The sequence below is a fragment of the Lissotriton helveticus genome, chromosome 4_1 (assembly GCF_964261635.1).
Source record: "Lissotriton helveticus chromosome 4_1, aLisHel1.1, whole genome shotgun sequence".
NCBI lineage: Eukaryota > Metazoa > Chordata > Amphibia > Caudata > Salamandridae > Lissotriton > Lissotriton helveticus.
The window spans coordinates 384,971,756-384,984,529 of NC_136063.1; the positions used below are offsets into that span (position 1 = coordinate 384,971,756).

Genomic DNA, 12,774 nt, shown 5'->3' on the forward strand with positions numbered 1-12,774 from the left:
TGTGGGGTCCGTTCTCTGCGGATCTTTTTGCCTCCCGCCTAGACCATCAACTTCCCAAGTTTTTTAGATGGAAGCCAGACCCCCTGGCAGCAGCCACAGATGCCTTCCTCCAAGATTGATCGCAGGAGTGGGTTTACGCGTTCTTACCATTTGCCGTGATAATGTGCCTATCAACGCAGGTCTGCAGACAGCAAGCCAGGGTGGTGCTGATCACACTCTATTGGAGGTCTCAAGTATAACTTCCAGTTCTTCTGGAACTTTCCTGGGATTCTCCAATCCTTCTACCCCAAGATCAGAATAATCTTTGGGATCCCCAGGGAGGTCCCCATCTTCTGATCCTATAGAACGGGATGCCCCTCATGGCCTGGCGGATTTCCAGCAATGTTGGAAACTCCGTGGCCTATCAAGAGAAGCGCAAAGGATTTTGGCAGCAGCCTGGGCAGACAACACCAACAAGCGCTACAGATCAGCCTGGTCCAGGTGGGTGGGTTGGTGCCTTAGGAAAGATCAAGATCCCGTGGGGTGCGAAGTGGTTTACATCCCGAATTTCCTGGCTTCCCTGGCTTCTGAAGGCTTGGCATACTGCGCTATCAATTCCTACAGATCCAAGATTTCGGCAGGCCATGCCCCGATTCAAGGGGAAGCAATGGGTGAGCATCCGTTCATTTGCAAGCTCATGAGGGGTATCCGTCTGTCACTTCCACCACAACCCAGATACTCTAAGCTATGGGATGTTAACAAGGTATTATCCCTCTTTAAGACGTGGCAGGCGAATAAATACCAGTCAAGGAAGGAGTTTTCGGCAATACTAGCCATGCTTTTGTGCCTGGTCTGCTGTAGAAGTATGTCTAATGTGAGGGCCCTAGACCGTTCTGGTTGAATCTTTACCCCTCAGGGGGTCACCTTCCATACTTCTCGACACACGAAGTCGGGGTGCAGGACGATTTCATATCCTGCATTTGACAGACATCCCAAGCTGTGCGTCGTACGCGGTTTGAAGGCTTAAGAAGGTATGACAGATTAACATCGTACCCATGGGGAGAATCAGTTATTGATTTCTCTCAGGAAACCTTTCAAAGCGGTCTCTTCACCCACCATAGCTAGATGGATCAAATGGGTCATGCAAGAGGCGGGCATTGACATTTCGCACTGTGGTGACCATTCATTCAGAGGGGATATGGCCTCCAAAGCTTTCTCACTCGGAGCCCACCTCAAAGACATAATTAATGCCGCAGACTGGTCTTCAGATTCCATGTTTAAAAGATTCTATTTCAAACCAGTGGTGGACATGGCTTCCATGGTGGTCGACATGCTTTAAACTAGCATAATCCTCGCCTCCGGTCAAGCCATAGAATGAAAAATGTTCTAGTACACATGAAGGAAAGTTTCAATTCTATTAAGGATACGGAGGCGAGGATTATTCCCGCCCAGAGTTTCCTGAGGTTATCAGTCACCCTTTCCCACCGGCCTAAGAGACAGGGATGGGAGTGTTCCAGACAGACGTATGGTATAAGTATAACCTTAAGTTTTTGTTTACAATACTTAATTGACCCGTGTTAGAGTTTTCATAATACAGCACTATGTAAGGATATCCTCCTATATTGTTGCGCTTTGCTTGCCATGGTTATAGTTTTCAGAAAGTCCAGGGTATACAAGTTCAGGTTTATCTCTGTTTTACTCTGACTTCTTGTAGACTCAGAACCTGCCAAGCAGACTAGAGGAATTTGGTGACTGGCAGAACGTCGCAGTCAAGAAAGAGGACGTATCCCTGAAGCCCTGACCCTTGATGGAGTTCAGGACGACGGATTGGTCCACCTTTTTGTTGACCTTTCCCTATGGATCATGGGAAAGATAGTTTTAAAGTTAAAGTTAAACACTGCTGGATATGGAAATAAAAGAAAGTAGAGCATAATCATCGCCTCTGTGCCCTTAATAAAACTGAAACTTTCCTTCATGTGTACTAGGATATTTTTAATTCCCTGGCTTGTCGGAATGTGTAAGATAACAAAGGCATTAGTGTCTGATGCAAGTGCATGTGAACACTGTTCCTCAACCTGCATTAATCGTTATATGCAGGACCTCTCGAAAAATCAAAGGGAGCCCAACAAGGTCCCATCCTTGCCTCCCTCACGGGGCCCTACATTAACAATACCCCTTAAGGCCGCCCTGATAAACTGTAGGTCATTGGTTAAGCACTCCTTTGACATTCAGCAATCCCTTATGGACAACAATTGGGATCTCCTGTTTTTGACCGAAACATGGTTGAATGAGGAGAGTAATCCCGCGATTACCTTGGCGATTCCGGAAGGTTTTAGCATTATTTGCACTAACCGACAGAATGGGAAAAAGGGGGTGGAGTGGCAATTATTCACAAAGATAGGTGGACCATCACCTCCCCCCATATTGACTCGATTGACTGTATTGAAGGGCTTTTCTTCTGCATTAATCTTTCAGCATCAGTCTCAGTTGCGGGTCTCTTGTTGTATCGCCCGCCTAATTCTAGATCCACTCATCTTCCGGCATTATTGGACTACATCTCACAAGCGTGTACCCACTATGCCAATTATACGGTCCTTGGGGACTGCAATCTACACGCAGAAGACCTTGCCTGCCCCATAAGCTCGAATTTTATTTCCACTCTTGCGGCCTGTGACCTGCCCCAGCTAGTTGTTCATCCTATCCATAGAGCCGGTCATGCACTAGACTTAATCTGTTCTAATCTCCCTGTAATGAGGATTGACGATCCCATCCCAGTTATTTGGTCAGATCATTTTTTGATTCCCTTTTTTATCTTACTGACCCGCTCTGACAGACCCCCTTCTAACCAGAGGGAATTTGGTAGAAACTGGAGCAAAATCTCTTCTACCACTCTTGCTGAATATCTAAAAGACGACAGCCCTCCCCCTGCTGAGGATTTGGAATCACGCATCTCTACCCTCAATGGGTGGGTCAGTGAGGCTATTGACTCACTGCCACCTCTCAGGACAATAAAAACATTTAGGTCCTCACTAGCGGCCCCCTGGTTTTCGGACGAATTACGCCAACTAAAGTCCGCGTGTAAAGTTTTGGAAAGGCGATGGAGATCCGATTACACCATTGATAGTAAATCTGATTATCGTCAAGCTCTTAAGGAGAATCACAAACAAATTGTCAAGCACAAAAGAAGCTTTTTAGCCGATAAGATTGACAAAGCAAGCAATGCCCCTAGAGAAATTTTGTCGATGGTTAGATCTTTTACTGATCCCCAAGCCCTGATCCGAAAACAGCCAGTCTCTCAAGAACTCTGCACTCAGCTCTCCGAATTTTTTGAGGACAAGAATGCTCAGATTCATGCCTCTTTCCCGACTAGTGACAGAGTGGATTCCCCTATGGTACAGAGGGACCCCCACACTTCACAGGCCCAGTCCTTACAGAATTTACAGAAATTTCTGAGGAGTCCTCCCTTTGAGAATTACTTAGGTGTAGATCAGGGTCACCTGGGGATCCCTGGCCTGCAAAACAGTATAAAGCGCTAGCATCTTTCCTCAATCCTTTTCTCAATCCTATATGGAATCTCTCCCTGAACTCTGGGATCTGCCCGGACGCCTAGAAACACGCATTCTTGGTTCCGATTCTAAAAAAGGCCAATGCAGATCCAGAGAATCCGGCCAATTATAGGCCGATATCTCTCCTTCCAACTCCTGCCAAGATTCTGGAAAGACTAGTCCACCAGCAAATCGCCAGCTTTATCAAGTGCAATGGCCTTTTTCATGGTACCTAACATGGCTTTCGTAAGGGCTACAGCACGGAGTCAGCCCTTATTGAGATGGCCGATTCTGTATGCTGGACTCTGGATCGAGGCTCGAGAGCGGTGTTGGTGCTGCTGGATTTATCAGCAGCATTCGACACCTTCTCTCATCCTATACTGCTGGAAAGACTGAAGGCCATGGGAATTCAGGGCAAGGTCCTTGAATGGATCGGCTCGTTTCTATCCAATCGTAAACAGCAGGTCCACACCCCTCCCGTCACTTCAACAGCCAGGCCACTGAAATGGGGTGTCCCTCCGGGCTCGTCACTCAGCCCTCTTCTTTTTAATATATACTTTACGCCATTAGCGGAACTGATTTCTCGCACAGGAATCAAAACGTCCTATGCTGATGATATTCAGTTGCTTTTCACGTTTGAGGAACCTTCTTTTAGTGCTTTTGACCCATTCAAAACCTACTTAAGAGACATCGCCAAATGGATGGACCTTAACTTTCTGAGATTGAATGCAGGTAAAACAGAAGTGCTCTTCTTCAATCAAACATCTCCTTTAAATTCGAACCTGTGGTGGCCGGAAGATCTTAGCCAAGCCCCTACTCCGAAGGATTCAGTCAGAAACTTAGGAGTCCGATGGGACAACAAACTATCCTTTGGGAGTCAGGTTCATACAGTCTCAGCTGCCTGTTTTTCGAAGATTAAAATCCTGAAAAAACTAATCAATTATCTGCCTTGTGCCAATAGGAAAACAATAGTCCATGCGTTAATAATCTCTCACTTGGACTACGCCAACGGGCTGTATCTAGGACTAACCAAAGGCCTTTGTCATAAACTCCAGATTGTACAAAACGCTGCCGCGTGGCTGATTGATGGCCTCTCCCGCAGGCAGCATATCTCACCTTACCTACGGGAACTGCATTGGCTCCCCATGAGTAAACGCATAGAGTTTAAAGCCATAACATTGGCTTACCGAACTACCAAGTCAACGGGTCAGCCCATTTACGGGCTACCCTCCGGCCGTACAGTAATTCGAGAGCCCTTCGCTCAAACGCTAAACTTCTATTGGTTACTCCAAGATTTAAAAAAGCCCGGGCTGGAGGCAAAACCTTTGAGCTATGCGCTGCCCAAAGATGGAACAAACTGCCTTTGGATCTACGCAGGAGTAACTCAGAACTCGAATTCCGCCGATCCTTGAAAACATTCCTGTTTCGCCTGTAATTCCCACCTTGAGAGACCGTCTTCTAATTCAATCAGCGCCGGGACGCCCCGTTGGGGTAGCTGCGCGCTTTATAAAAGACACAATAATAATAAGGACCTATATCAAAATCCGTTAAGCCATTCTACTGACCTGGTGCACCTCACCTTGACTAGGAAAACTGTCAGTTTGAAGGCGTTGTGGGTGGGGCAGCTGCAAGGTGGTACACCAAAAGAGAAGTGTTGCATTAAAAAAAACTGACCCAAGGTCAACTGGTGCTACAATTCAAGACCTGCAAGGTTGGACCTGAAGGTTCCTATGATGATCCTGTTGTACCCGACAAATAGCTGCTGTCATTTGCAGTGCTCTGGAGGATTCAGCAGACTTAGGCAGGAGTGTAGTATCACTCAGCCATTGTGCCTAGAGGTTTATAGATAAGAGATTAAATGTTTCATTATGACAATACCCTGGAATGACCAAGCACTGCCTTTGGTCAGTTGGAAGCATCTTGCTGCTGAATGTTTCCAATCCAATAAACAAAAGGACACTGCATCCACAGGTGGACGTTTAGGAAAAAGGAATTAATTCATTATTGATAACATTCTAATAATTCTCAGCAGGTCAACAGTTTTGCTAGTACGCTGGCCACTTGATCGCACTCGCACCAGCCTGGACTATTTTTCTTAAGTGTTCGCTTTTTTACTCAAATTGGTTCAGACAGTTAAGTTCCTTTCAATGGTATTTGGTTGAGGTATGACACGTACCACCTCGTCACTCAAGTATTTGGTACCAAAAAGCCAAACTCTAGTCCCAATAGCAGTCATGGACATTACAAGCATTCTAAAATACATAAAGTGCGCTGCAATTGCATCAAAAACTTGTTTCCTAATCACCAACTACTTTACATCTGTTGTTCCACCTGTTTCAAGAGAAAATCAGCTAGATTTTTATCTGGGTGAATTGTGCACATTTAGCTAGCCTTTTCGGTAAATAGAGCCAGGTCCTTACCTGCCCAGCAACAACGGCTCTGGAGAAAAGTTTGTTTAATTGAACAAGTTCGTTCGGTGTTGTATCAAACTTGAGGGCAATGCTGTTTAAAGAATCTCTCGATTCAACCTATGTAACGAAAAAACAAAAGAAAAAAAATGTTTAAATAAATGTACTTAAAAGTTCGAAAAGTAATGTAACAAATTCGATTATATTCAGTGGGAGCCAACTGGAAGAGTAAATGTACTGGAGATAAATTGCGCTCAGCACTCGGACCTTAGAATGAGCATTGTAGCAAGGAAGAAACATACAATGATGTGATACAAGCAAAAACAAGAATATATGTTTTTATAATACTGCGGGAATCATATTTATCAGATACATCATTAGAACATACAGGAAAAAACACCGAAATGACCCAGGCACAGTGGGGAACAGCTTCAACTAGCATTCCATACCACTGTATAAGGTATGGAGTTCCCTGCTGCACATTATAAAGGTTACTGCAAACCATCGAGGAGTTCTGAGACTGTTGAGAAACGAGGCAGAAGGCAGAGTTACTTAATAAGGTCATGGAACTCTGAGGTGACTTGCAATATCTTTAAAATGTACAGCATAGGATATTTTATTCCATCACCTTTTTGGCAAACTGCTTAAATCCTTAGCGTCTGTTGTGCTCTTTCATAACAAGTACATAGTATGGGTGCAGATATGAAGAATAAAAGCAGAATCTACTACAAAATTAAATACACCAACAAGCAGCTAGTAATGTGCGCAAATAGATGTTAGAATCAGTTTAATGTTAAATGAGATAAAAATGGTGGAGGGGTTGTAGGGGGTAGAGGGGTCACAGGGGTGGAAGGGATGGGAGGGTAGCAGGGGAATGGAGGTAGCGGGAGAATGAGGGGGTGGAGGGGGTAGCGGGGAATGGGGTGAAGAGGGTAGCGGGGGAAGAAGGGGTAGCGGGGAATGGGGGGTGGAGGGTGGAGGGGCTATCAGGGGAACAGGGGGTAGCGGGGGAATAGGGGGTGGGGAGGAACTTGTGACTGGGGTGCCAACGGAAACAACATCTGCGGAAGCTGACTGACTGACATACTTTTAAAGCACTCGTTTGCCGAGGCGTCTTGGCGCTAAGGTGGGTTGATACCGTTGCACAGGCTCGTCGATCTAAGTGCCAAGGGAAGAACCAGGTCTTAACCTATTTCCCATAAAGAGACCTATTAGACTGTAGTCTTATAGCAGTGGGGATGGTGTTCCACAGTTTGGCTGCTCAGTGGAAGAGACTCTTGCCGCCCCTTCTGGCTTTTATCATCTTAGGACCCCGTACCAACCCTGTTTTGGCTGACCTAAGGTGCCATCGCGGCGAGTACCAGGAAAATTGTTTTTGAATATCAGTGGCTCCGCCTCCATATAGAGACTGGTGCACAAGACAGAGGGTTTTAAATTCTGCTCACTATAGAACTGGGAGAAAGTGAAGCTGTCTAATACTAGCGGACGTAGGGTGGTGTTTAGGACGATCAAGCAGCACTCGAGCTGCTGCGTTCGGCAAGAACTGTAGTTTGGCTGTCTGGCCTTTGTCAATTGCCAGGTATTGAGCGTTGCCATATTTGATTTTTTTGAAGGACTAGAGCGCCTATCACCGTTTTCTTGAGGATTAGTGGAATGAATGGTAGAATTTTACTCAGAATTTTCAGAGTAAAAAACAAGAGCAGGTTAGCGGATTAATTTGTTTTTCAAACTTTAGTTCATTATCAAATATGAGTCTGAGGTTTCTAGTCATAGGAATGAGAGAGCGCAAACTGACCTAAATGTATGAGTACATCACACTTACCTGTAGTAAGCACAAATCATGAGGAGAAATGCCATGAGTGCTAATAGTATCTGCAATTATATTCTAAATGTATAGCTAATATAGAGATTTAAGTAGAAGTGGAACTAATACAGAAATGTGTGACACTATATGAATTTATTAGATGTGATTATTCCTGAATCCATGTCGTGTAGCTGTTAAAATGTAAGATGGTAGGTGGTTAAACGCAGAATGTGGTAGGCCTCAGGGCCAGAGCTGGAGGGAAAGGGAAGGTGTTTTTTTTCACGACATAGATTGTATTAATGTTTGGTCATTGCATTAAATGGGCCATGATTTTTAGAGATGTTTACTGAATAATAGAATAAGAGTATTAACATGCTTTAATTAATGAAGAAGTTGAATGCTATAATCATGATGAGAAATATTGTAGGCCTGAAATGTTTTAACATTGATTTACACGTACATGTCTGGGCCAAGAAATGTTGCAAGCCTTTTTGGAAGTCTATGAGAGTTGGGATCTTGGCTGCAGATGGCTGTCTGCAAGAGAAAGGGGGAATCCAATTATAAATAATATGAATAGAGGTCTGTTCAGTAGACAGCCCAGACATGGAGGAGGGTTCCGGAATGTTTAAGGGGTATCAGCGGGCCGGAGAAGAGTCTGAGAAGCAAGGTCAACTCTAACGTATGAGGCCCAATACAAAGCATCATGGAAAAAGCCAGAAGCTACACCACGTGAGGGGCGTCTCGAAAGGGGCGTCTCAAATGTTGTTGACTGTTTTGTATTAGGGACAGCACCCCTGGGTGGGGTTAGAGCAGATACCTGAGGACCCTTTAGAGAGCGGATGGGTAGGCAGAGAGGGGTCATGACTGGAGAACTATAGGTTTTCACCAAGAGACTTAGAGTGAGTGACTTCCCTTGGGGGTCATTCACTGCTGACACCTTTGTTAGGTTGGGACTTGGTTAAGTAGGGATACCATCTAGAGCAGGGTAGGGACAGCCTAACCTGTGCGTTTTCCTCCAACTTAAATGAAGGAGAGATATGCGTCAATGCTGATAGCTTTATTATTCTTAGAACTTGTGTTAGTGATTTCCGTTGCTCGTCTGAGGGCTTTCCGAGAGCACATGTATGTAATTGGACCTGTGTATCTCGTGAATCTCATTCTGAGATGCCTGTATTTGCAGCTTATCATATCCTTACAATAAACTTTTGAAAGCTAGAAGTTGTTTGTGATCTTTGGGAGCAGAGTCCTTTATTGGGGGAACTAACTTGGAAATGGATGTACTTTCTACCTTAAAGACAGGCAACAAAGGTTCAGTCGACCAGATCGAGGTTTAGATCAATAGTGCTAAGGTATCGATCGAAATCTCGCCCTTCCAGTTGGTAGCTATAGAGGATGGTTGCCTTCTTGAGGACGGTGACCTAGGCCAGGTTAGCTTACCCCAAGGCCCCTAGAGATCGATGATCGGAAGAACAGCCCGCTGAAGAAGATCCGGATGACGTGAGACAGGAAAGGCAGCAGTATCGGTCGAGAGTGAGTATAAAGGGTTATGCGTGTTAGATTGCGGTGTTTTGTATTGTATCTATGTTGTAATGTCTGGCGGAGTTGAATGTCTGTAGAGTGACTGTGGAACAGGTTGTGAGCGCGCGCAACCGGTGGAAATCTTAAGTTCAAGGAGAGCTTAAGTGGTTCGGGTGTATCGGACACCCAGAGTAATTGTTAACTAGTGTGAAGGGGGTCATGAGGTACCATTGATCACCCGAAAGACCGAGATAGGGGGACCGTAAGAGTGAGTGCGTGAGTAACGGACGCTGGTCGGAAGTTACTGTGTGTGTAAGCAACCTATCAGAGAGACGATAGACATTTCGTCAGTTGTGTTGACAATTACATATAGACTGTGGACGTACAGTCGAGAGAAGTGACCGCTTGGTCGGAAGTAGTCATTTTTCGGTGTATGAATGGGACGCATGCATAACCGGGAGACGAGTTGAGAAAGGAGGGGTGCTGCTGCGAAGCGGAGAAAAGTGACGTCAGAAAGTGTCGCGACGTGATTGGCCGACCGGAGAAAGACCGCGCTGTGATAGGCCAGCTAGCAAAGACGTCAGACAGGGTCGCGACGTGATTGGCCGACCGGAGAAAGACCGCGCTGCGATAGGCCAAGTTAGCAAAGCCGCGACAGGATTGGTGGATTGTCATCAGGAAGTAAACAGAGTAGCGAGGCTGGATATTGTGCGCATAATTATGAAGTGTTTTAAATGGCTGAGAGCGGTGTTTAAAAAAGAGAAGCGGGGATCGTATGAAGGGGAAGAAGCCCCGCCGGAGGGTACGCCAGCTCGTTACATGGCAGGGAATGTTGGGCTGCATACGATCCTGTGGATATCAGAGTGGAGTAAGATTACTGAAGGAAATGAGGAACTGACGTTCCCGAAGTACGGGACGTTCAGATTAGAGGTGTTACATCGATTAAAATCAGTCATGACCTCAATGAGACCCTTGCCTAGACCGACCCAGTTTGAAGCTCTTGATGCATGGATTAGGGCAGCGCATGAAAAGAATATGAACAGACGACAAGAAAGGGTGAAACGATCGGTAAGGGCAGTACAGGATGCCAGGTGGGATGCGGATGCTAAAAGATGGAGAGTGCATAACATGGAAGTAAATAAACTGTATCCAGTGTTAGAGGTGCCCGTAAATAAAAGCCCCCTAGAAGAAGATGATGAGAGCGAAACAGAGGACAGCCTGATAAACAGATTATTGACAGACAGGCCACCCCCGTATAATAGAGCAGGGGGAGAGGTCGAGCATACAGAAGGAGAAAAGGGGGGCAATGCAGGAGAGCATAGACCGCTTCCCAGTTCAGAGTGGGATCCTGAGGCAAAGAAAGAGCTGTCCCAGCCTAGTCAGGTGCAACAGGTAGTCGGGAGGTTTGTGGTACAAAGAGCGCCGGAAACGGAAAGCGCCACATCCTACGCATTACCAGATGCACTACAGGTACCTGTTACCATAGGTCCTATAATATCGATATATGACCAAGAGAGAGCAAGAGGGGAAGAACGGGTACGGAAGGACAGAGAAAGAGCAGAGAAGGCAAGAAGGAACGATACGATCAATTCCCCAAGTCAGATGCCGATACCGAGAGAGTGGAGCACCCCGATGCACACAGCAGGGGACCCAGGAGGAGATCCTGGGGGCCCTAGATGGCCAGTGGATCTGAGGGGATCTGGACGAAAATCCTTTCAAGAGCTAAATGAGTACATGAAGCAGTGGGATGAGGCAGTGAAGGCTCAAAAGAACATCATAGCTGCGGAAGCTGAAAGGGAAAGTCAGGACAGCCGAGCTCGGACTCACTGCGGGGCTGGGGAGAGCAGCCCGGAGTGGGACTGTAGAGAGAAAGATAGTAGGGGAGTCACCCATTGGGCCCGGAGTGGGAATAGAATAGATTTGGAAAACGGGGGCCCCGGGAGTGGAGGGGTGGCGTGCCCAATACTCAGTGAAGGGGAGAGGAGAGCGCAAGAGTACAGAAACAGCTTTAAGTGTCCACACTGTGTGCCTGGCACCAGAGAACTGAATGGGAGTTGTGAGAGGTCGCACCATAGACCCTGTGATGACGGAAATGAGCGCAGCCCAGGGAATATGGGGAACCAGGAAGGATTGTATCGGATACTGAGCGATACGAGGCAAAGGGAGAGTAGCGAACAGAGGGAAAATAACAGAGAGGTGTGCGGTGAGAGGAGAGAAGAAGAAGAGAGTGGGCAGAGCAAGAGTAGGGGTAACAGGCCCGTGTTCCATCACCTTCCAAGATCGGATGGCCGAGCATGGGACCTGGAGAGATGGGAGCAAGGGAGGGCACCCATTAACTCTCCCGAGCCCAAACGCAGAGCTCGAAGTTGGGATGGTAGGGAGACCAGTGAGCCCCCTTCGAAAGACATATTGCGAGCTGAGATAAAAGCCAAGAGACTTGATGTCGCCAGCTTAAGGTCAGACCTGGATGACATGGTAGATGGTACCCTGCCTTTAGAAAGAATGGAAATGTATGAACAGGATGAAATACTGTATATGGCAAAGGACATTACTCGAAAAGCGAGAGCAGTCCATGAGAAGTTAGTCGAACTAGCAGGCAAATATATGGTGGACTTGTCAAGAACCAAAGCATTACAGGGTAACCACAGGCTACATTACACAGATCGAGACCTAGATGAGAGGAGAACGATTGGGCTGAAAACGCACATAAGGGAACTGATCGCTGGAATAAGGACATGGAGGGCACTAGATAAGTGGGAAGAGAGGTGGTCCAAGAAAGGGACCGGCAGGAGAAGCACGCTTGGTATGACACCAGGAGGACAGCAGGGAATAGAAGCTTACCCTTTGCGTGAAGTCGCAAATGGGAACTATGTACATGTCCCTTGGAGTAGGGGAGATTTTGCTGCTTTTACCACCTCCTTCCCCAAATTACGGGAAAACCCAGTGGAGTGGTACAAGCAAGTGGAGAGATTTGTAAAAATCTCAAAGGTCCTATGGATAGATCTGAACACGCTGTTTGACATTGTAGTACCAGGAGATCTGTGGACAGCATGCAAGGTTAGCGCTGAGTGGCCCACAACGGAGCCAGAGAGAGATGCTAAGACTAATGGGCCGTCCGAGATTGTGATGGCAAAATTCGAGAGAGTGATGACTTGGCTGAAAGAGAAAGTGCCAATGCAAGACATAGATTGGGTCAGAATAGACCGAACAAGACAGGAACCCAAAGAGACAGTTCACGAATATTACGAGAGATTGCTGAAGGCGTTTAAACAGTATAGCGGCTTGGATGTAATGGATCCAAAAGACATAGGGCAATTCGTGTCCAAGTTCGTCCTGGGACTGAGGCCGGATATTAGTTTAATGATTCAGCAACACTCGATTTGTTGGCAAAGTAAACCCCTAGACGAAATACTGAGATATGCCAGGTACTGCTGTGATGAGATAGACTCCAAGGCTAAGAAACTAAAAGAAAAGTTGATGGTGGTACAGATGCAGGCAGCAGGAAAGGGGGGACAGCAGC

The 12,774-nt window shown here is 46.4% G+C and overlaps 1 protein-coding gene across 5 annotated transcripts in view; it reads right to left on the reverse strand.

The window, feature by feature from the left end:
* The window catches only part of OXR1 (oxidation resistance 1), a 1,544,927-nt gene that overhangs the window by 544,210 nt on the left and 987,943 nt on the right, over positions 1 to 12,774 (reverse strand). For all 5 annotated transcript variants that reach the window (XM_078686888.1, XM_078686887.1, XM_078686886.1 and 2 more), the window contains one exon: positions 5,945 to 6,052. In XM_078686888.1, coding sequence (XP_078543014.1) covers positions 5,945 to 6,052 — 108 coding nt within the window. The remainder of the gene's footprint in view (positions 1 to 5,944; positions 6,053 to 12,774) is intronic.